The sequence below is a fragment of the Ctenocephalides felis genome, unplaced genomic scaffold, assembly GCF_003426905.1.
Source record: "Ctenocephalides felis isolate EL2017-DRISC unplaced genomic scaffold, ASM342690v1 CF-g0.4_SCAFFOLD_01604, whole genome shotgun sequence".
Lineage (NCBI taxonomy): Eukaryota > Metazoa > Arthropoda > Insecta > Siphonaptera > Pulicidae > Ctenocephalides > Ctenocephalides felis.
In genome coordinates, this window is record NW_020537758.1 from 6,830,465 (window position 1) to 6,856,868 (window position 26,404).

Genomic DNA, 26,404 nt, shown 5'->3' on the forward strand with positions numbered 1-26,404 from the left:
TTACTAAGATTAAAAGTTTGCAAATACTTACAAAAGTTATACTAATATTTTAGCTTTATAACAAAATTTGTTTCGCAATTTAGGAATGATGAGTTTATAAGATATAAGAGTTTATTTTTCAATGTTACATTTTTAATCACAAATGTTTCATACAAGATTTGTGGACATTTTTTTTTAATTTTGGAACTTTTGTGCTCAAACAGTTAAAACTAAAAGGTTGTTATTATTTTAATATTTTTCAATAATAATTTAGCTATGTAGCTAAATTTGTTTAAAAGTTCTATAGTAATTAGTTTAGAAGATATATACGTTTATATTTCCCTGTTGCATTTTCTATCACAAATGTTTTATACGAGAATTGTGTAAGGACTTTTCTTTCTATTGAGATATTCGCATTTAACATATTATAATCTTTTTTTACAATGTATAGTAATAATATATGTATGTAACAAAATATGTTTGAAAGTTCTGCTATAATTAGTTTAGAAGATATCTGTGATTATATTTTAATGTTTTATTTTTTTACTGGACGAGATTCGTGTAAGGACACTTTTTTAGTTTGTTTTTTTATATTAAGACAACCGTAATTGAATTTTTACAAATATTTTTGCAATTTATAATAATAGTTAAACTATATGAAAAAAATTATTCCGGAGTTCTATTATTGTTAATTTGCAAGATTTTCTTGTTTATATTTCAAAGTTGCAATTCAATTACTAATCAACGAAACTTTATTGATGTAAGAAAAGTTACTGAATTTTTGAAACTAAATGCTTGCAATAATTTTTTAACTATTTATAATTATAATTTAGTTCTTGTTAGATTTTTTTATTTTTTTATTATAGATTTTTATTTTATCCTAATAATCTTTTTGCAACGGTTCAACTATTGTTAACTGATTTTGACAAATGGTAAATTGTATGGTAAAATGTTACATAATTTTTTTAATTATAACATAAGTGTCAAAAAAATTATACTACATACTTATTATTGACTTTTATAAATAAATACTAAACATAATGCATGAAAATAAATAAAATAAACAAAAATACTAAACTAATATAAAAAGTGTTTTTTCTTGTAGTGAAGTTTTAAAATGTTTTTAGTAACAACAGTGTGTGTAAAATGATTTTATAAATTAAGTTCATAGTGAAAAACTGTAGTTTTAAGTGTGTTTTTGTGCAATGGAGTCAAAAATCGAGCTTTTTTTGGAACTATAAAAAATAAAGTTGAATAGTTGTCAGATGTCTGACATGCGGTGACATTGATTTCAGTAATGCAGGTCAGTTATAAAATAATATATATATATATATATATATATATTAGAATTAAAAATGCAATATTTATCTAATATTTTACATACTTAGTTTTCATACAATTTTTATTATTATTTCATGCAGTTCTAAGGTTACATTCAATTTTATTATAAAGATACATTAGATTTTTTTTATATAGAATGTTTTCGGAAGGGTGTACTTAATTATCTTATTTTTAAGTTATAAAAAGATAAAAGTATAAGAATAAAATAAGTCTAATTAATTTATTTTAATAAATCACTTCACTATTTTTATTTCAACATTCCTCTGAGCATCAGTTCACCTCGACTGATCACACTTATCGTAACGTTTATATTAGAAGCTTATTTGACAAATTGCCTAAAAAATCAATAATTTGAATTAACTAGATAAGATCTTAAGCCACTAATGATATAAAATAAGTTCAAAACTTTTAGGAACTGTAAGATAAAAATTTTTTGAAGTCATACTTCTAACGCAACTTTCGACAAGCAATAATGCAATATTAAAATATAAACCCCTATATCATCTAAACTGATTATTTTAAAACTTTGTAACAAATTTGGTTACATAGCTAAATTATTATTTAAAATTATACAAATTTTAGCAACCTATTTTCTTTTAACTGTTTGAACACAAAAATTCCAAAACTAAAAAGAAACATTACACAAATCTTGTATGAAACATTTGTAATTAAAAATGCAACATTGATATATAAATATATAAACATCTATATCTTCTAAACTCATTACTCCAAAATTGCAAAACAAATTTTGATTTCAAATCTAAAATATTATTATAACTTTTGTAATAATTTGCAAACTTTTAATTAACTTCCCGTAGGGCAAGTTATAGTAATCGCAAAAAAATAAAAAATTAAAATTTTTATATATCTTTACGTTTCAGAGGTTTCTGAAACATTTTGGCATACCTTAGAAAAAATGGATGTATGTGTGTGTGTATGATGTATGTATGTACGCGTGTGTATGTATGGTGCGATATACATTTTTCGTCGACGATTTCGGGAACACGGATCAACCGATTTGAATAATTCAAAAAACATTCGATTTGTATTGATAAGGAGACGTGCTGATTAGTATTGGTGGCCGAAGGCAGGTCTAGCCGTTCTAAAGATACGGGCAAAAGGTAAAGCCGTAAACGGTAACTCAGTTTTTAAGAGAACGGAACGTCCGATTTGAATAATCAAAAACGTTTATCACACTTGTATTGACAAGATGAAGAATCTATAAAATTTCATGAAGGTAGGTCTAGCGGTTTGTGGGAGATATGAGAAAAAGTAAAAAAAAATGAGCCATTTGGCGGTCAAAAATGATCATTAGACATATGCACATCAATTATCAGATATTTTATAGAGATTTTAACAATAAGTATACATTTTTTTTAACACTCCTATGGGTTCCGTACCAATGCTTATGGCGTTAGACAGCGACGCGGCGCTTACGCGCTTTTATATTTTGTCCCTATGCAGTTAAAGCAGTACGATTGCTTTGAAAAAAAATTCATATCTTCCACATATGTCAAATAAAGAAAAAAAATTTTTCAACTCAAACATCTTATTTTTTCAAAGTAATTTTTTTTCAAAAATGTTAATCGTTATTAAAAAAATAATAATTTTTGCTACGGGAAGTTCCAGCAATTTGCCTTAAGGCACAATGCCTTAATTGCCTTAAGACAGAATTCCACTTACAGCTAGTTTAAATAGTATTTATATAAAAATTTAAAGACTACAAAAATGTCCCAAGTCTTATACCACCTGGAGAGTGGAATTTGAAAGTAGATTCCAAAGCTGTTAAAAAAAGTTGCCAGGTAATAGCAAGTCCTTTGGTACTCAAATTTTAAAACAACATAATGTCGAAAGTTCAAGATAATTCTACTTTACTACAAAAATCTCAATATATTCCTCTGACCTATATATTGTCATCGTCCATCGTTCGCGATTTCGCATTTCTTTCTCCTCACCGTCGGCGTTTTATTTTTATTTTTAGTCAGTCACACCCTGATAATTACGCCCTAACCATGACGTCACGAACCTCTGCAGTGAAAATGTACACATTCAAATCAGGCAAACGAACGAAGGCTGACGTTGGCTTTGGCTAACTATGGCTATGTATGGGTACATAATATAATAATGGACTATATAGGGAGGATAACTAACGTATACATTGTAATAAAATTATATATGTTTATCTAGAATATGAAAGATCGAATTCAAAGTCGTTTTATTCCAAATGTTTATATCGGGGTGTATATAACTGTTGGCGTGGAATCGTAGTAAATTTTATCTAGTTTCTTCCTATCTAATTGAAAAGGGGTGCCTTAGCCTGATATTTGTGAGTTATTTGACAAAAACCATAAAAGTCCCGAAACTTGTATTGAATCCTGAAGAATATGAAAGATCGAATTCAAAGTCATTTTATTCCACATATTTATATCGGGGTGTATATAACTGTTGGCATCTAACTGAAAAGGGGTGCTTTACGCTGATATTTGTGAGTTTTTTGACAAAAACCATAAAAATGTCCCAAAATTTCTATTCATTTCCAAAGAATAATGAAAGATCGAATTCAAAGTCGTTTTATTCCAAATCTTTATATCAGGATTGTCCCTTTAGTAATTCTTATACTGTGTCATTAAAACTTTTAGATGAATCACGAAAGTTTATGTGTTTAGCTACTAAACTAATCTCAGTCGAACTTTGAAACCTATTTTGCTAGAAAGCTAAATTATTATTATTAATAGCAAAAATAATTGCAACTTTTTCCCGTAGGGTATGTTATTGTAATGGGCCGAAAATCGGAATTGAAAATTTTTACATTTCTCGACGTTTTGAAGGTTTCTGAACGTTTTGGCATACCTCAGAAAAAATGGATGTGTGTGTGTGTGTGTATGTATGTGTGGATACAAATTTCCCAGTCACGTTTTAGGCGCACGGATCAACCGATTTCAATGGTTCAAAAAACATCCGATTCCTATTGATAGGGAAAAGAGCTGATTAGTTTTTGGCAAAGGCAGGTCCAGCCGTTTCGGAGATACGGAGCAAAGAGTGCAGAAAATAGAAATCGACTTTTTGAGAGAACGGAGTATCCGCTTTGAATGATCTAAAAAACATTCAATTAGTAATGATTGGAAGAAGCGTCTATTAGTTTTTGGCAAAGGCAGGCTCAGCCATTTCGAAGATACGGAGCTACACATGTAAAAAAGGGCAGTTTTTGAGAGAACTAAGCGTCCGATTTTAATGATTCAAAAAACTTTCTGCTTGTCTTAACAAAATAATTGATTTTGGATTTTTTTTTTTGTATATCGAAGATAATTCAGATTTTATTTTTATTCTGACTAAAGTTCTAATATAACTTAAACAAATAATTTTAAATTTGCAATTCAGTTTATAGAATTCTTATAAATATTAGACAATGTTTCAATATTTATAATAGTCTATTTGAAAACATTCAGTATTCCTCGAACATTTCGTTCCGATACGGGAAGTTTCAGCAATTTGCCTTAAGGCACGATGCCACCCACCCCACTAGTTTTTTATAGAATTGTTAAAAATTAAATATTGAAATAATGCCTATTTAGCATTCCTATCATTAATGCATTTGATAATTCACGAAAGTTAAAATGTGTTTATCTACTAAACTAAAAGCAAAACTTTGAATCATCTTGTGTTACATTGCTAAATTATTATTATAAATTGAAAAAATAATTGCAACTACGTAGCAATTACTGTAAAATTGTTAAAAATTAAAAATTGAAAAATGTCTCTTTAGCGATTTTCATACAAACTCATTAATACATTGAGAAGTATGAAATTTTGATTGTGCATATCTACAAAACTAACTTTAACAGAACTTTGAAATCTGTTATGTTGCATAGCTAAATTATTATTCTAAATTGCAAAAATAATTGCAACTACACAGCAATTACTGTAAAATTGTTAAAAATTAAATACAAAAAAATTTCCTTTAGCAATTCTCATACTGTGCCATTAATACATTTAGATGAATCACAAAGGTTTATATATGTGTATATCTTCTAAACTAATTTCAGCAAAACTTTGAAACATATTTTGTTGGATAGTCAAAGTATTAGTACAAATTGTTAAAATAATTGCAACTACTTAGCATTTATCGTTAAATTGGTAAAAATCAAATAAAAAAATGCAAAAATGTCCCATTAGCGTTTTGGTGTCAATGATTAAAACCAATTTTGTTAGAAAGCAAAATTCTTGTTATGTATTGCAAAAATAATTGCAACTTTTTAGTACTTTTTGTAAATTTTTAAAAATTAAATACTGGAAGAATGTCTCTTTTGAAACTCTTATGATGAATATCAAACTTTTACCATTATCCATTTTTAAATTAGCTGCATATATATCATATATATATATATATATATATATATATTTATTTATATAATATATATATATATATATACTAGCATACCCGGCCATGCTTTGCTATGGCTTTTACTAAATTGACTTTGGTATAAAATTGTTCAAGAACCTAGGCAATTCCGAGTTCCATTAAATATAAATATACACATAATGGTTTATAAATATCATTTATCTCCTATTTTATCAAATCGACGTGCTCGTTACGTTTTTGTTACGTATTTGTGTTATAATTGCAATCTATTTTGACCAGATTGCGTGGTACATATGTGGATGTTACATATTAATTGTGTAACACCTAATGCTGCCCCATTAGGGACCTTGTAAACCCATATCTGGGTCAAGGTTCGGAAAGGTTTGTACACAAATAAAATTAACACAAACATAGACATATATAGAGAAAAAGAGAATGATTTATATTTATATTTATATGGAAATCAGTAAAGTGATCTAAAAGCATTAAAAATAAACATGTAATTTTGAACGGCCATATCTTCTAAACTAATTATTATAGAACTGTACAACAAATTTTGTTAGATTGGTAAATAAGTATTATAAATTGCAAAAATAATTGTAACATTATAGTTGCCACTAATCAATTAAAAAAATTATAGACTAAACAAATGTTTTTACAGGGTCTCGTTGAGAACATTTTCAATCTTAAATATAAGTATAAACGTGGATATCTTTGAAAAAAAATTATTGCTGAATTTTGAAACAAATTTTGTAAGATTGTTGAATTAATAGTATAATTTATAAATATTATTGCAATATGTTATTTACAATTGTTTGGATATAAAAATTCACAGACTAAATAAATGTCCTTCCAGCTATCTCGTTTAGTGATTAAGATTACAACAAGACTATATAAATATAAATATTTTCTAAACTATTACAAAACTGTAAAGTAAATTTTGTTGAATATACAAACAATATTATAAATATAAAATTAATTACTACATTGCAAATTTCAATGTCTAAATAAAAAAATTAAATTTTTAAGAAAATGTTTTTTACACTAGTTATAATTAAATTATAATCATATAATTTAGATTGACTATAACTTCGAAAATAATGATGCCATTTTTATTATACAAATTTTGTTACATTGCTTAACTATTATTATAAATTCCAAAAATAATTGCAACATTTTGTCTTTTACTCTATTAATGTAAAAATTCAAAAACTACTCAAAAAATGTCTTGTATGCATATTTAAACTCAATCAAACGTAAATCATGTATGAATTTCAATAGTGTATATCTTTTAAACTAATTACTGCAGAATTATTAAGCAAATTTTTATAGATACCTACATTATTATAAATATTGAAAAAATATTTAGCGTTCTATATATTGTTATAATAACGTAAAAATTCATGGACCAAAAATCGTACCAAATTAAAATCGTTCAGATATTAAAACTGGTTTAATTGCAAATATTTTCTCAACTAATTACTGCAGATTTATAAAACAAATTTTGCTGGATATCTAAATTATTATTATAAATTGCAAAAATAATAGCAACACTCTATTGTTTATAGTCTGAATATAAAATTTAAATACCAAAAAATACCTTTTGTCAATAATGACTATAAATACCTAAAAATAATTCATTTTTATATATCTATATATATTTAAATTATAGGAAAGTTTCATATAGACACCTCTATTGTCTATTTTCAGACATCTGTTACCAAAAATAGATTATTTTTTCACGAACCAATGTAAACATGTTTACAACCCTTAAACTTTGTTTGCAACGTCAAAGATTTATTACCATAATAAGAAGAAAACTTATTTTTTATAGTATAAATTAAATTTAAAAATTGTTTATAGAAACAACCATAAATTAAATAATAAATAATCAATACATTTTTACAAGACAAATCCAAATAAAATAAATAATTGCACAATTATTAAATTTTTATCTGATTTAATGATTTAATTTTTATCTGATATTTTGCTTATATATATATATATATATATATATACATATATATATATATATATATATATATATATATATATATATTTTCAATATATATATGTCTATAAGGGTGATTTAGAAATCCTCATAAATATTTAATAATTCCTAGACCTTCAAGTGATTTATGTGACATTGATAAGGATTTACTGAAGAGTTATTAACATAAATCTTGATAAATAACTTACATACAAATACAAAATATTCCACAAACATTTCATTACGATTTCCTTTTAAGATAATTTAGTAAAATCGACTTTGAAATCACAGCAACTTAGAATACTTTAGAAAAAATCAAACTCATAATTCAGATAGCTTTTGCAACTTGCGAATTTAGAGAAATTTAGAGATTTTTTGATATTTATAAGATTTTTTTTTAGTTTTTGGATTTTTACAATTATATAATAAATGCTAGGTTGTTGCAATTATTTTTGCAATTTATAATAGTGATTTAGCTATCAAAAAAATTGTTTTACAGTATTGCAATAATTAGTTTAGTAGATATACACATCCAAACATTCTTACTTATTTATAATGCATTATTATCTCTGCATGAGACTCGTCAAGGAATTGTTTTTTTAGTTCGCAAAATTTTACATCTAGACAATAATTTCTTGGATGTTAAAAATATTTTTTCAATTGATAATAATGATTTATCTATTCAATAAAAATTGTTTTATAGTTCTACCGAAACTAGTTTAGAAAACAGACTTATCCAAATCTTTAAACTTTATCTTAAACTATCATGTATGAGACTCGCTCTGTATAAGAGACTTTTGTTAGAATTTAATTTTTAGCAATTGTACATTAAACGTTGACAAGTTCTAATTATTTTTACAATTTATAATGATAATTTAACTGTCTAACAAAATTTGTTTTATAGCTGTGTAATAATTAGTTTAGGAGATACACAATTAATTAATAATTTTCCTAAATATATAGTATTTAATTTTTACCAATGTTACCATTAATATTAAGTAATTACAATTAATTTGATGATTTATGATAATGATGTAGCTATCCGATAAAATTTATTTCATAGTTCTGCCAAAATTAATTTAGAAGATACACACCCAACTTAATCTTTATCCCCATTGTAGGGACATTTTTCAGTATTTGATTTTTAACAATTAAATAAAAAGTTCCTAAACGTTCCAAATATTTTTACAATTTACAAAAATAAATTATATGTCCACTATATTTATTTTATAAGCCTGCAAGGATTATTTGCATATAGGACAACGTGTTTATATAGAGGTGTCAGTGAACTTATTAAATTTGTATTAGAGATGACGTCAAAGGATGGCGCACGTGTAGAATTTAGTTCGGTGTTTAGACATAGAGGGTGCATTATTGATGTATGCATAAATACATATATATATATATATATATAATATATATATATATATATATATATATATATATAATGTTGTATGAGTTTGATGGTATTATGCAAACTATAAATTCATTGATTGCTTTACAAAGTTTGAATTACCATTTCTTTGAAACTATATATTGCAGAACTATGAAACAAATTTTGTTGTTGAGCTAAGTTATCATTATAAAAATATTTATAAGTTATCATTGTAAAAATATTTTAAACTATTTAGTATTTATTTTGTCAAAGTAAAAATTCAAAGAGTAAAAATTGACCCTGTAACGTGTTTCATATACGCGAACTAATGCATTTGTAAGTTTGAATGAGTATATCTACTAAACTAATACTTTTAGAACTTCGAAACAAATTTTGTTTAATACCTATGATAATACTATAAATTGTAAAAAAAACTAATACTAATAAACTAATTGTAAACTATTTAGTATTTATTTTGCAATTGTAAAAATGTATATACCAACCAAGTGTCCTTTTAACGAATTTCATACAAAGCCCATAATGCATTAAGAATGAGTTTGAAGTTTTGAATTTATATATCTTCTAAACTAATTATTGCAGAACTTTGAATCAACTTTTGTTAGATATATATATTATTACTCTTATAAATTGTTAATAGAAACAAAACGTTTATTTTGGATTTAAACAGTTTATATAAATAGCCAAGTATCAATTATTAATGATCAAGTCAATTAAATTCTTATATAGGCAGGTTTGTGCAACTTGCCTCAAGGCAAAATGCCACTTATACCTAGTACACCATAATTTTAATAATTAACAATTATAAAATTATAATAATAATCATATAAACGCAACTCAAATATTTCTCATACCTCAGATGTTCTTATAAGAAAAAAACTTATATTGTAAAAATACTTAACAATAATAATAAAAAATGATAATGATAATATTAATAATAATAATAATAATAATAACAATAATATAAAACATTTAAATTTGTTTAAATATCATAAAATAACCTAAAATTTGTTAAATAAAATAATTATATTGTAAAAGTATTGTAAAGCTTATTAAAATAGTTATTAAATTTTTAGAAAATACTTGCAACAAACAAAGTAGTTATATTTAAAAATAATTAAATTTAACTAAATATAAATGAGTTTATTGTAAATAAATTAAATAATAAATAAATAAGTAATAAAATAGCTAATAGTTAATTAAATTATATTGAATCTGCAAAATATTGACTTAAGCCTTATTATCATATTATTATACCGACGGCTTGTAAAATTAATAAATAAATGAATAATATACATATATCTTTCTCTGTCGCTCTACAATATTTTGTATACATCTATCTCTGTTACTCTAACCATGAAATAAAATTCTGCAGGTCTCTCTTTTTTTTCACTGCATATATTTTGTCTTTTTTTGTAACAAAATCGAATTGTCTTTAAAATTTTACTAGCTATTTATCACATTTTTTCTATTGTCAAATTTACATCTAAGAAGTTTTACTTTGAAACATTATTTTGTATTGAGCTTAAAACGCTAATGTCAAGTATCAATTATTATTGATTAAGTCAATTATTTACACGTACTGAGAAATTTATACAACTTTCCTTAAGGCAAAATGCCACTTACATCTAGTACATTATAATTTCAATAATTATTAATTATAAAAATATCATAATAATCATATAAACATAACTAAAACATTTCTAATACCTCAGATGTTCTTACATATATATCTTTCTGTTGCTCTATACTATTTTGTATACGTCTATGATACTATTATTAGTATACCACTATTATTACAATACCAAGAAATAGAATTTTGTAGGTCTCTCTTTTTCCACTGCATATATTTTGCCTCTTTAGTGTAACAAAATAGTCTTTAAAATTTCACAAGAATTTAGTCTAAGAAGTTTTACTTTACAATATTGTCAATGTACTAATTTAAAAAAAAATCCTAAAAAACTTATCAATTTTAAAAATCATATCTACTAATTTGTAAACAATCAATTGTAAACAACTTGTCAGCATTCTCTGCTAAATGTAATTATAAGAGTAAAAAAAGTATTAGAATAGAAATGAAATAAAAGATTTTTTTTAATGTTTTTATTTGGCCTCGATTACTCTGAGCATTAAGCCACCTACAACATTTTTATTTATTTACATTCTAATCTATCTATATTCTTCTTAATTTTTCTTTTTCTTATTTCCTTCAATTCTTGCTCTTTTTGAAATTCCTAATTCTATTTAACTTTCAGCTTTATTCCACTTTTTTTTCTTCATTCTTCTTTTTAGTTCCAATATTTCTCTTCTTATTCCTAATTCAGTTCAACTATTCGAATTCTGTTAACCCTAATTTTCTTAATTTTTATTCAAATTCTATTCAACAAGTACAATTTTTATTTGATTTTTACACATATTTTTTTTCATAAATTCTAAGTCATTGACAGGATTTGATCCGATGATCTCTGTCATGTGAATTGAACACCAAAGATCTATGCTCGATACAAAAAAAAATTTAATATTTTTTTTTTTTTTTAGAAACGTAGAGGACTTCGTTCTCTATGGTGCGCTGGTTCAAATCCCGATGACGGCGACGAAAGTGATCCCTCACCAAGGGTTACTTATAGACATTCCGCAGAAATCAACGAAAATGAATACAGGTAAAAATAATTCTTTCACACATTTTATTCCAATTTACCACAAAATTCCACCTTTTTAGATTTACCGATTACCCCGACCAATCCAGCGACTTGTACAGTATCTCAGACCATCCCCGAATTTCCGATTCTCCTGAAATTTGTCTGCCAAGAAGAAGTCTAAGTGATAGCCCAAGATTTTGCACGAGTGATCGTCACGGTTTTTGCCAACCAGAATGTGTCTGTGAACCGAATTATAATGATTGTGATCAGAGGTTTTGTGATTGTGGACTTAGTGATGATCACGAAAGTTCTATTAGTGGAGCTTTGCTGGATTGCGAGAGGAGACGGAGGCCTAGGATACAGCCTAGGAGGATTGCACAAAATGCCTTACCATTGTTACAGGTAAGAATAAAAGATTGATGTCAATGAGATATGTTGATGGTTTATATTAACTTCCCGAAGGACAAGTTTATGTTTTCATCAAAAAATCCGATTCGCTAATTTTATGTTTTCTCCTGGACGTTTCAAGACATTTGGAGACGAAATTTGGACTAAAAGTATATGTTAGGGAATTCACTACCGATGGAAAATTTCAATACCGGTATTTCGGTATTTTTTTATTTTAAAACCGGAATACCGGTAAATTACCGGTATTTTTATTATCTTAAACAAACCTAAACAAAATTGAAAGTTACTAGTACAAATATAAAAAAAATGTATATACACTACAACTATATTCAACTACATAATAAAAACAATAAAATAAAACAATAAGTTTATTTTTAAACAATAATTTAACAAAATTATATCCAATTTAATTAATTCATTATCACTATCAAGTATATTGAGTACTATTCACCAAAAACAAACTTATGAGTAAGAAAGACCAAAAACTCATTAAAGATCATATTACATTATTGTAATAAACTGTATTGTCTGTATCTGATGTGTTAAATTAGCATAATCTCCAATATTTTAGAAAAATAATTTTTCTATACTAATTTAAGATCGGATTCTTTGTCGAGATAAATAATGAGTTACTATAATTGTTGAGTATTGTTATTTAAAACAATTTGATGGTTCTATTATTTTCAAACTTCGAAACGTTTAGTAATATTATTTAGTAATTATCATAATTATTATGTATAAAGTTAGAAAAAAATTAAGATTACGCAGGGGTAATCTGTATGATATAAAATATTTTAGCGCAAATGTCACTTAAAAAATCGTTACATTTTTACATAAGATGAAACAAGCATTATTATCTATCAGTCCAATTCTATTTATTGTAACACGATATGAAGCTCTTAGTAAAGCAATAAATATTCAGTTTAATCAAATTTAACTTTAGTGTATTATGTATCATTCAACGCTTATGTAAAAATACCGAAAATACCGGTATTTTTGGGGTAAATACCGGTAAAAATACCACCAAAAAATCGGGCGGTTTACCGGTAATTCGGTATACCGTTATACCGGTATTGCATTTCCTAGTCGGTATAATAATATAATAAATCCTAAGTTAATATTTTATAGGTTTAATAATATTTAATTAATTATTAGCTATTTTATTACTTATAATTTATTTACTATAAACTTATTTATATTTAGTTAATTTTAATTATTTTTAAATATAACTAGTTTGGTTGTTGCAAGTATTTTAATAACTATTTCAATAAGCTTCACAATACTTTTACAATATAATTATTTTATTTAACAAATTTCAGGTTATTTCATGATATTTTAACAAATTTAAGTGTTTTATATTATTGTTATTATTATTAATATTATTATTATTAATATTATCATTATCATTTTTATTATTATTATCAAGTATTTTTACAATATAAGTTCTTTATTTTACAAATTTTTAGACTTGGTTTTAATGAACCATTAAAGTCATACGGAAATTGGTTGAATTATAAAAATTACTGTGTTTTGAAAATTTGCTTTTAGAAAATACTCCGAGTTAACGCATTCATTCGTTTTCAGTTATATGTAATAAATCCACTGGGAATACTTTCAATCACTCATAAATTAATTTATATTTTAGATTATGTCGATTATTTACACATATCGGGAAGTTGATGTAACTTGCCTCAAGGCAAAATACCACTACCAACAAGTTTATTTATTGGTTTGTAGGTGGTGCCATCAACGCCAACAGTGTATTCACCGACTGATGGAGAAAACTCGCCAAAGAACTTCGAATTTCCAGAGGTTTCCCAAAAAGTCGAGACTTGCTCCAGTATTAAAAAAGTAAGCAAGTATAATTAGTTCAGTTACTGTGCCTATAATTAATAATAAACTAAATGGTACTAAAAATAAAAATTAATAAACTTATCTTGTTTTTGTTTCAGGAACCAAAGAAGCAAATCTCGTCATCATCGTCCTCCAGCGAAAACTCTCCGCCCAGTACGACCTCACCGAAAATAACCACAGGCACCACTGACCAAGATTTAAGTGACTCTGATTTAACACTTAAGGACGACCCTCCAAATTTCACAATTGCCACTGATAGTGACTCCCAAACAGTTACTGAAACCAAAGACGACGAAACCATCATTGACCAAATTGAGTCTAAACCCCCAACTTTACCCAAAGTTTCCAGTGACGTCCATCTCACCAGAGTTTCCGCCACAATCAAACCTTTACCTAAGGTTACGAGTGCTGGAGACCTTCCAAAGGATATTAGGATAGATATTGCACCCGATGAAGGTTTGATTTTTAACCACGATTCAGGAATTGAATCTGTCGAAGTCTCACCTTGTCCGGTGACCGAAAACAGTGTGGTTTTTGCTGCAAAATTTGAAACAGCAACGGAAATTCACGAACCTAAAAAATCTGTTTTGAAGACTACTAGTAGCAATCATAAACAAAAACTATTGCTGCATCCTGACAGGGCAAAATTTGTACCAGAACAGGTAAATGGGAAGTTGGCACAAAAATTTGTAAACGAGTGTATAATTAACTTTACGTAGGGTAGTTATAGTAATGGGCCGAAAATCGAAAATGAAAATTTTTGCTTGAAGGTTTCTGAACATTTTGGCATACCTCAGAAAAAATAGATGTGTGTGTGTGTGTTAAAAAACCTCTTTTCGGTTACATAGGGAGAAACTAGATAAAATTTACTACGATTCCACGCCAACAGTTATATACACTCCGATATAAAAGTTTGGAATAAAACGCCTTTGAATTCTTTCATTATTCATTATTCTTTGGAAAAATAGTATATTCGGGACATTTTTTTGGTTTTTGTCAAATAACTCACAAATTTCACAAATTAATTTGTTAAAACAAGCAGAAAGTTCTTTGAATCATTTAAATCGGACGCTTAGTTCTCTCAATAACTGCCATTTTTTGCACATTTAGCTCCGTATGTTTGAAATGGCTTTGCCTGCCTTTGCCAATAACTAATAATCACTTCTCCACAATCATTACTGATTGAATGTTTTTTAGATCATTCAAATCGAATGCTCCGTTCTCTCAAAAACTCGATTTCTAATTTCTGCACTCTTTGCTCTTCATCTCCGTAACTGCTGGACCTGCCTTTGCCAAAAACTAATCAGCATATCTCCCTATCAATAAGAATCGAATGTTTTTTGAACCATTCAAATCGGTCGACCGTGCGCCCGAAAAATTGTATCCATACATACATACACACAAACACATCCATTTTTTCTGAGATACTCGTATGCCAAAATGTTTAGAAACCTTCAAAACGTCAAGAAATGTAAAAAAAATTCAATTTCGATTTTTGGACGATTACAATAACCTACCTTAACTTAATTATTACATCTCTTTTTATTTTCCATAAAATATTTTTGTAATTTTGGATTAAAAATTCAAAAAATTACCCAGGCTAAGCACAGTCTAAGCGCCACTCTGGTACAAATGTTTTCGCAAGTGCGTTTAGACTGTTTATGTACATTGGAGCGCTTTTCCAATTTTGTGAAAACTATTGAAAAATGTGAAAATGCCGCCAAGCTAAGCACAGTACAAGTGAAAATGTCGCACAGAATTATTTGCAAATGCGTTTAGCCTGTGACTATACGGAAGCACTTTTTCAATTTTGTGTAAATTAGGTAACTATTTTTTTTTTAATTGAATTCGAAATGAAATGACGATTGTATATGTTCTAGAGATAAATTGATTTATTTATGATTTACATTTGATTTGCTCAGATATAACAAGATAATGAAAAAATAATGAAAGCTACAGTATTTGTAATAATTTATTTGTAAACGTTTAAAATTTTTCGTATTTTTCATTACGGTACGGGAAGTTTCAGCAATTTGCCTTGAGGCACGTTGCCATACACCACTAGTTTTTTACTTCAACTGGATTAAAGAATATAAATATATCGTCTTAATTGCAAGATTTAATCACTTGAAGGTGGTGATTACAATTAGGTTCCTTGTAAACTCTATCTAAATTTTATTAATTTTCTGTAAAAATAATTTTGATGTGTCTCGTATTAAAATTTACAAATATCCAGTTTTAATTTTACAAACTTATTTTTTTATTTTTTTTTTATTTATTTATATATATATATATATACATTATTTTTATACCTCAGACAGAAAGAGGTGCCTGGTATGAGAGATTATGAAAACAGATTTCATATGTTATATCTATTATAATTAAAATATCTTCATATATAACTTTTAGTCTTCTTTGTCTTCACTTTCCTTATAGTATTTCTTTATTTTTCTTTTAAATTTATCGTCATCATTGGTTTATCTTAATATCGTTTGGCAATTCGTTATATATTTTGCTGGCACTCCATATGACATTTTCTCTCAAATTCTTCTTTCTATTGTGTTCAGTGTAAAAATTTTGACAAAATTTTAAATTATACGGGTACTAGTATTCCCTATTTCGATTAATAATGTCTAAAATGAACTATTTTTTATTAGAGGTTGACACAAAAATTTGCAAACAACTGTATATTTACATTTTTTTTGTAGAGTTCTATAGATTCCGTGGATTCTAATGAAGGTAAAACCAGAGTCTACACGCCTAAAATTACTAGAATAATCAACAGGTGCAAAACTTCCCCTAAACAATCACCACCATCACCGACATCCAGCACGACATCATCAGTAGTCTCCATCAAGAATATAGATAGCTTACCAATGTCTTCGAGGTTCCACAAAATATCCAGAAGTCACAATAACTTACCAATGCCACAATACCACGAAGGTAGAAATACAAACCACCTTACCATAGTAAAACCTCCAGATACTAACCTCCAAATTTACTTCCAGATTTATACGTCAACACAAACCCTGACAAGTACCATTACTACTACGATTCATCAGCAACCAACTACATGTATTACTCTTCTCCTGTGAATTCTGTAGACAGGTACGGAACCCAATATTGTGCAGGTACCCAGGCAGGTCCAGGAAGTACCCAGTACTCCTTACTGGATGCCCTGGATTTATCTATAGAAGATCCTGCAAGGAGAACAAGTTTCACAAATGTCAGTTTGCATAAGTTGACTTTTACCCAGAGTTTGGCTTTTCCAGCTTTAGCAAGAGGTAAAATGATGATAATAATATTTGGAGCTGATTTTGATAAGGGTTTCGAAAACCGGTTTTTTGGACGAAAATTATGGAATTCGAAAACCGGTTTTTAGTGAAAAAATCGGTTTTCACTGTAGAAATGGAAAATATAGCCAAATATAAAGGATAGATGAAAGTGTTTTGATTTTTGAAATCATATCGGTTCAATAGCATTTGGTATCTTATCAGTCTGCAATGGTTTCCAGAAAGTGTATATATCAATTTAGATTTTTATACCAGTGTTTATATTAATTTAAATCAGTGTGACTTCTTTTTGAAGAAGTAACTTCATCTACTCAAAGTTAAAAAAAGAGTTTTGAACCCTAGAAGCCACAAATAAAAGTACAAAAAAACTTAGAATTATCATATCAGGCTTTAAAAATAATTAAGCATAATTTGGTCGCAAGTATGAGAGTATTTTCTATTTCATAAAATTTTGTGAGTAAACAATAAAGGACACGCCTAAGTAGCAATTCGATAGACGTTCTCAGTTTTTTGAAAACATATTTTATTAAATAAAAAAACAATTAGAATGTTTAAAATTAATTAAGGGGCGCAACTAGTGTGACATTTTCAAAAAATCGAATTTTCAATTTTTCCATATTTCGATAGGTGATATCTTTAAAAATAACATACCAAAATTTTAAATCGATATCTTAAATAGTTTTTGAGTCACAGCTATTAAAGAGTATATATATAGTATATAGTATAACGATCATTTTATCATTAAACGCGTTTTTCTCGAAACAGCATTTTCCGAATTTGCTGCAGCGATTACTCAAAAACAAACGATCCGATCACTATCAATTTTTTTTTACATATTCTATATATAGTTTTTCGTAAAATGAACTATCGATTTTTTATCGGATCAAAAATCGAATTTTGGCAGTCCAAAAACGACCAAAATTTTGGATAAAATTCGACTTTTTTTAAAAAAACGCCGTCATTTTGTCAATTTTTGATTTTTTTTTCTTTAGCGTAGTTCATTTTACAGACAATAATATCTAGTTTAACAAGATTTTTTTTATTTAAATTTCATCCACGTAGAAGGCCGGAATCACTGCAGCAGTGAAGGGCTTTTTTTGTCGCGCCGTTGGAGATCGACGATAACTTTAAAAATATTTAATTTTTTTCTTCAAAAATTTTACTATGTATTCTTAAAACATGTATAAATATATTCCTGAAATTTTAAAATGATTGATAAAGTAGTTTTTTTAATATAAATTCCCAAAAATCACCTTTTTTAGACGGTTACACTAGTTGTGCCCCTTAATTAAAATTGCTCGGAACAGACAATACGCGAGTTTAGCTTAATTGTTTTTAAAACTAAAATTGATATTAACAATTATGTATCAAAATGTATCTAATATTTTTTTTTCAATTTAATGAATGTCTTTTTATTTAAAAATGTATTATTTTTATTTATTCGAAAACTTTCCTTTCACTATCATAAAAATATTTTCATTCTTATATGTGAAAATGATGCATGAATACGAATAATTATTTTCAAAGTTATTTAATCAAGATAAACTATTATTTTTTAGTTCTACTAATTAAAATTAAAATAATTTTGTTTATTATCTATAAAATTGAACAATAAATAAATTCAGTCAAATTCTATTATAAATTACACTAAATTTGCGGATAAATTACAGAATATTCGGGCAAAAATTGTTTTCTATATAAAATTCGAAAACCGAGTAAAACCGGTTTTTTAGTAAAATTAAAATTCGAAAACCGGTTTTCTGAAATGTCGGTTTTTGTATAAACCCTAATTTTGATGTTTTTGTTGTTTTTTTAGGGTTGGCTTCCAAACATGGCGGTTCTTTTGATCGAGCAATCAGGAGGACACAAAATACAGAGTCGAATTTATCAGCTTGTATCAAATTGTGCACCACTTTTGTTCTGGTTTGTTTAAGTATGCTGGTTTTTGCCTTGGTTTATAAATTTGTGAGAACATAATTGTTTTGGAGACAAGATTTTTGATGTCACTTGTTTTTAGTTCTTGATCGGTTCGAATTCTAATTTTTAATTTTCGAAATCAATTTTTTCTAAAGATTTCTGGAAAAATCATTAACGAATGTTTAATAACTACTCTAATAAATATTTTGAGGATTAATGCATAACTTTTGAAGATCTACAAAGATTTTTAAGTTAAAAGTTCTTGAGATCTCATTTTAAAGATCTTTGAAGACAGCATTTAACAGATATCTAGAAAACTTTAGATATTTTAGGAGATTTTTGGAAATTTTTTAACATTCTTTGAGAATTTAAGCAAAATTTTTGAAGATCTACAAAGATTTTTAAGTTCAGAGTTTTTGAGATCTCATTTTAAAGATTTTTAAAGACAGCATATAACAAATATTTAGAAAACTTTAAATACTTTACGAGATTTTTTAAAAATTGTTGAACAATATAAAAAAACCTTCAAAGATCTTAAAAAGATCTCAAGAACTTTTAAAAATCATCAAAGATTTTAAAATATCTCCATAACCTAGATCTTCAAAAATTTTGCAATTATCCTCAATTTTTTGACAAAATTGTTGGAAGAACAATTCACGATTCTCAAACATTATCAAAAACCTCCAAAGATCGTTAAACTTTTCAATATTTCAACATTCATATATTTTACAACTTATTTTTTTTTAGGCATTAGACGTAATTTTTTTTAACATTATTATTTGAAGTAAAACTTCTTTAAATTTGAAATTGCAAATACCATAATAACATATTAAACAAAAATATAAAATTTTACAAAGAATAAAAAGCAGTTACGTAATCGGTTCCATTATCAACCTTTTAAGTTTTACATAACTTTTTACCCTATGGTAAATTTTTTTCTCGCATTTAATGGTTTCACAAAAAAAAAACAGAATCAATAAGTATTAAAAATAAGTATTGTAAATATATATACCATACACATTATTATAAATAATTATATATAACTTTGACCAATTTTATAGTTTATAGTTATAAAAAGAAAACAGAAACTGTTTTTGATTAAATTAAAAGTGGTTTTTAGATGAATAAGTTTTAATCTGCCTTAATGAACAATCAAGCTTCTAAAACAATCAATATTAATTATTTAAATAAATAAATAATTAGGATAGTTGGATTATTTAAAATTTTAGACTTAAACAAAATTGCTGGTACGTATTTATAATTGATTTATTTTATTCATATATCTTTCTCTGTCGCTTTTTACTGTTGTGTATATGTCTGTCTCCTTTACTCATACGGGATGGGACCCACCTCTACACCTCACCCCTAAATAATAATTTAGGAATTTTTTTTATCTAACAACAGTAATTTTTGGACTAGATAATTTTTAAAAATACTAAAATTTAGGTAATTTTATGGACTTCACAACGAGCTAAAGTACATATTTATAATTTTGTCCCAAAAAAAGTTTTTAACAAAAACTCAAAAAAATCTCTGGACTTGTGTACAGAAAAATGCGTACCAGTGGTTGTACTATATACTATAACGCTTTGTTTTTGACTTATTTTATATATTTAGATGTTGGGGTATTTTTTATATATACATAAAATTTTAAATATATATATATATATATATATATATATATATATATATATTTAATTTTATGTATAAAAATACTCCTATATTGCTTCTAGAATTAAGCGAACAATAACCTACAGACTGTATTATTAATTACTAACTAAAAACTTATTACCAATTAATTAAAATAATATCTACTAAATAATTATATTAACTTTAGAACTTGTATTAGTATTACATCTGTTTCTGAGGCTGATTCGCAAAATTATACGGCGACTACATCGGTTTGTTAAATCTTTTATAACTATTGAAGGGTTTATCCAAAAGTGATGAAATTTTTTGCAAATTTATAGAAAAATTAATTATCTAGAACTTTTGTTAACAATACAAAACCCTACAACAATTTTGTATACCCTAAAATTAAAAAATAATTATTTATATATATTATTACATTATAAAGATAATCATTTTTATCCTGGTCTAATATGCAACCTCATAATTAATTTTTTTCGGCAAGACTTTAAGTATTTTTCAATAATTTTTTTGCACAAATTATTTATCAAAGCCTAAAGATTTTTTTAAAATTATTTTCAAAATTTTGATTTCAATATTTTAGAAATTATTTAAATTTTTCGAATCAGCCGAAAATATCTTCTGTGATACTGTGGCTTATACTAACTTTCTCGAAATGTTATATTAACATCTGTTTGTTTTTGGAAAAATGGGATTCAATAAAATATTAAACATAAAATTAATAATAATATGATTAATTTTTTTGCAGAATTAAGGGGATTTTTCAAAAAAAAATCAGGTGAGTTATTAATAAATATTAATAAATATTTCAGGGCAAAAATATTTTTAAGTGCAAGTGCATTTTTACAGTTTTTAATTTCCCGTAGGATAAGTTATTGTAATGGACCAAAAATAGGAATTGAAAATTTTTACCTTTTTCGACGTTTTGAAGGTTTCTGAACATTTTGTCATGCCTCAGAAAAAATGGATGTGTGTGTGTGTATGTATGTATGGATACAAATTTCCAGTCACGTTTTCGGGCGCACGGATCAACCGATTTGAATGGTTCAATAAACATTCGATTCCTATCGATAGGGAAAAGAGCTGATTAGTTTTTGGCAAAGGCAGGTCCAGCCGTTTCGGGGATACGGAGCAAAGAGTGCAGAAAATAGAAATCGACTTTTTGAGAGAATGGAGTATCCGATTTGAATGATCTAAAAACATTCAATTAGTAATGATTGGAATAAGTGTTTATTAGTTTTTGGCAAAGGCAGGCCCTGCCATTTCGAAGATACGGAGCTAAATGTGCAAAAACTGCAAATTTTGAGAGAACTAAGCGTCCGATTTAAATGATTCAAAGAACTTTCTGCTTGTTTTAACAAAATAATTGATTTTGAAAAAAAATTTTTTTTTTAACTTCCCGTAGGGTAAGTTATTGTAATGGGCCGAAAATCGGAATTGAAAATTTTTACATTTCTCGACGTTTTGAAGGTTTCTGAACGTTTTGGCATACCTCAGAAAAAATGGATGTGTGTGTGTGTGTGTGTGTGTGTGTGTGTATGTATGTGTGGATACAAATTTCCAGTCACGTTTTAGGGCGCACGGATCAACCGATTTGAATGGTTCAAAAAACATTCGATTCCTATTGATTGGGAAAAGAGCTGATTAGTTTTTGACAAAGGCAGGTCCAGCCGTTTCGGAGATACGGAGCAAAGAGTGCAGAAAATAGAAATCGAATTTTTGAGCGAACGGAGTATCCGATTTGAATGATCTAAAAAACATTCAATTAGTAATGATTGGGAGAAGTGTTTATTAGTTTTTGGCAAAGGCAGGCCCAGCCATTTCGAAGATACGGAGCTAAATATGTAAAAAATGGCAGTTTTTGAGAGAACTAAGCGTCCGATTTAAAAGATTCAAAGAACTTTCTGCTTGTCTTAACAAAATAATTGATTTTGGAAAAAAAAATTTTGTTCCATTTTTTTTTTTTTTTTTTTTTTTTTTTTTTTTTTTTTTAGTATTTTGTATATCGAAAATATTTCAGATTTTATTTTTAATTCTGACTATAGTTCTAATATACTTTAGAAATAATTTCAACTCTGCAATTCGGTTTATATAATTCTTATAAATATTAGACAATGTTACTATATTTATAATAATCTATTTGAAAACATTCAATATTCCTCGAACATTTCGTTACGGTGCGGGAAGTTCCAGCAATTTGCCTCAAGGCACGATGCCATAATTGCCTCAAGACAGAATTCCACTTACAGCTAGTTCAGTTTTTTGTTCAATTATTTTTTTTTGTATAGCGAAAATAATTCAGATTTTATTTTTAATTCTGACTAAAGTTCTGATATACTTTTAACAAATAATTTCAACTTTGTAATTCAGTTTATATAATTCTTATCAATATTAGACAATGTTACAATATTAATAATAATCTATTTCAGAACATTCAGTATTTCTCGAACGATGCCATACACCCCACTTGTTATTTAATTTATTAACATTTGAAATGAAATAATATTTCACGCGTATTTGTTTCCTATTTTGGTTATAATAGCCTTACGTAGTGCTCAAAACGACCACTACGAGCGCTTCAGACAATTTGAGTTCCCCTTGCATGCCTTCACACATAGCGAATATGTTTCTACTCTCTCTACTGCTGTAAATGAAAACTCTATGCTTCAAATGTCAAATAATAAATGTAAAAGTTGAAATTATTTATAACATTCAAAAAAATTATTAATAAGTCTAAACCATTATTTAGCGCACAACTATTATCGTCAATTTTTTGTGAAAATTTTTAAAAATGTCGGAAGAAACAATTATGTCTATGAATGATCAGACAATTAAAATTGAACCACCAGAATATTCACCAGAAGACATTAAACTCGAAATGGAGGATGAATTCGATGATCCTGATGTTACTATTAAATCTGAATCGTTTACTGAAGATGATGAAACGTGTTTAGAAAGATTCATGAATTCCGAGGTGAAAATTGAACCACCAGAAGACATTAAACTCGAAATGAAGGATGAATTCGATGATCCTGATGTTCCTGTTAAATCTGAATCGTTTACCGAAGACGATGATACGTGTTTAGAAAGATTCATGAATTCCGAGGTGAAAATTGAACCACCAGAAGACATTAAACTCGAAATGAAAGATGAATTCGATGATCCTGATGTTACTGTTAAATCTGAATCGTTTACTGAAGACGATGATACATGTTTAGAAAGATTCATGAATTCCGAGGTGAAAATTGAAGAAGAAGTCAAACAGGAGTTAGTCGATACACCAACTCATGAATGTGACATTTGCAATAAATCATTTGCAGAATCAGATCATTTAAAAAAGCATATGATCGAACATATGCCTAATAATAGCAAAGAAAGATCTTTCAAATGCGAAATCTGTTACAAGACTTTTGATCGATTAAGTGATCTGAAAAGTCACATGCTTATTCACAGTGGTGAGCGTCCTTATGAATGCAATATATGCAATAAGGCATTCACAAAATTTAGTGATCTGAAAAGTCACATGCTTATTCACATTGGGGAGCGTCCCCACGAATGCAATATATGCAATAAGGCATTCACAACATTAAGTCATCTGAAAAGTCACATGCTCATTCACAGTGGGGAGCGTCCCCACGAATGCAACATATGCAATAAGAAATTCACACATTTAAGTACTCTGAAAAGTCACATGCGCATTCACAGTGGGGAGCGTCCCCACGAATGCAATATATGCAATAAGAAATTTACAGAATCTAGTAATCTGAAAAAACACATGCTTGTTCACAGTGGTGAGCATCCTCATGAATGCAACATATGCAATAAGAAATTTACACATTTAAGTAATCTGAAAAGACACATGCTTATTCACAGTGGGGAGCGTCCTCATGAATGCAACATATGCAATAAGAAATTTACACATTTAAGTACTCTGAAAAGTCACATGCTTATTCACAGTGGAGTACGTCCCCATGAATGCAGTATATGCAATAAGAAATTTACACAATTAAGTCATCTGAAAAGTCACATGTTTATTCACAATGGTGAGCGACTCCATCGATGCAATATATGCAATAAGGCATTCACAACATCAAGTTATTTGAAAAGTCACATGCAGATACACAGTGGGGAGTGTCCCCACGAATGCAATATATGCAATAAGACATTCACAACATCAAGTACTCTGAAAAGTCACATGCTCATTCACAGTGGGGAGCGTCCCCACGAATGCAATATATGCAATAAGAAATTTACAGAATCTGGTAATCTGAAAAGTCACATGCTTGTTCACAGTGGGGAGCGTCCTCATGAATGCAACATATGCAATAAGAAATTTACACAATTTAGTAATCTGAAAAAACACATGCTGACACACACAGGAGTACGTTCCCACGAATGCAATATATGCAATATGAAATTTACACAATCAAGTCATCTGAAAAAACACATGCTGATTCATAAACGAGAGCATCCTGATGAATGAAGTATGTAATGATAATTTTTTATTATTTTAATTTTTATGTATTAAGTATTATTAATGAGCATTACTAATCACTGGTTTCAGGTTCGAATACAAATACCAATCTTGGTCAGCAGTAGTGATATTAGATATTCACAAGGAATATTATATTTCACCAAAAAGTATGGATTTAAAAAAATTTAGTAAATCATTCCTACAATTTTGTATGTGTGCTGCCAGATAAGTTCGTTGAAAATGCCTCTAATAAAGAATCTGTGAATATATATTATGTTATATTTTATTAATATAAAAAGATGTACATGTGCTTATGAACAATTCAAATAGATTTATATAATTTAAATAAATAACAACTTGTTGCTTAATTATTATTATGTTAGGTATGCTAAAACTCTAAAAAGACTGTACGGTTTTGGCCAGTCTTAGTCTTGAAGAATTCGTGCTAATCCAAAGGTTGTGGGAAAGGTGAGATATTATTTCAAAACCTCATAGAAGATTTACATTTTTAATATAAAATTTTTGGTAGGAGCGCAATTCAAAATGAAACAATCGATGGCGGCTCATACGTCAAACGTCAAATGGTTTTGACTGCTGATTATGTTCAATTAAATTTAATAGGATGTTTTAGATGAATATCATTTAATTGTGGTAAGAAGTTTTATTTATAGACACAAATATTATTAAACAGGCCGCAAGTGTTATTAGAAACTCAAAGTATCGACTTTTTTTAAATGTTTATGTGAAAATACTGTTTTTGGCTTATATCACACGGTTTTTTGGAAAACGTATTTATTTCAAATCCTGTACTCTAAAAACACTCACTTTAGGTTATTTAAATTAAGATCCTAAATTTGGAATCGATCGAATCGAAGAGGACATTTTGTCGAATAATTTATTTCGAGTTATAACTTATAACAAAACGTAACTTTGGAACGCGCACCTGTAAAAATTTCAATAATGGCACACAAAATTACGAGATCTTCTGAAAAGAAATATTATACAATTGTTAGTATTAAAACGAGTTTACCAGAAAAATGATTCGCTTTGTTTATATTTTTCGAGGCTTACAAATGTCTTACAATTTTGAAGGAATTCCTTCCAAC

General features: G+C 27.4%; 2 protein-coding genes across 2 annotated transcripts; both read left to right on the top strand.

Moving 5' to 3' along the window:
* The first annotated feature begins 1,174 nt into the window (after nt 1–1,174).
* LOC113372490 lies at nt 1,175–19,234 on the top strand. The gene is made up of 8 exons (XM_026612827.1): nt 1,175–1,282; nt 11,602–11,723; nt 11,783–12,104; nt 13,848–13,961; nt 14,063–14,626; nt 16,673–16,907; nt 16,973–17,248; nt 19,074–19,234. The coding sequence occupies exons 1-8, from the start codon at nt 1,277–1,279 to the stop codon at nt 19,232–19,234; spliced, it is 1,800 nt and encodes a 599-aa protein (XP_026468612.1). The 5' UTR covers nt 1,175–1,276.
* Nucleotides 19,235–23,561: 4,327 nt separating this feature from the next.
* On the top strand, nt 23,562–25,307 carry LOC113373272 (zinc finger protein 883-like). Its single transcript, XM_026613578.1, has one exon. The coding sequence runs from the start codon at nt 23,616–23,618 to the stop codon at nt 25,305–25,307; it is 1,692 nt and encodes a 563-aa protein (XP_026469363.1). The 5' UTR covers nt 23,562–23,615.
* The last annotated feature ends 1,097 nt before the right edge of the window (nt 25,308–26,404 follow it).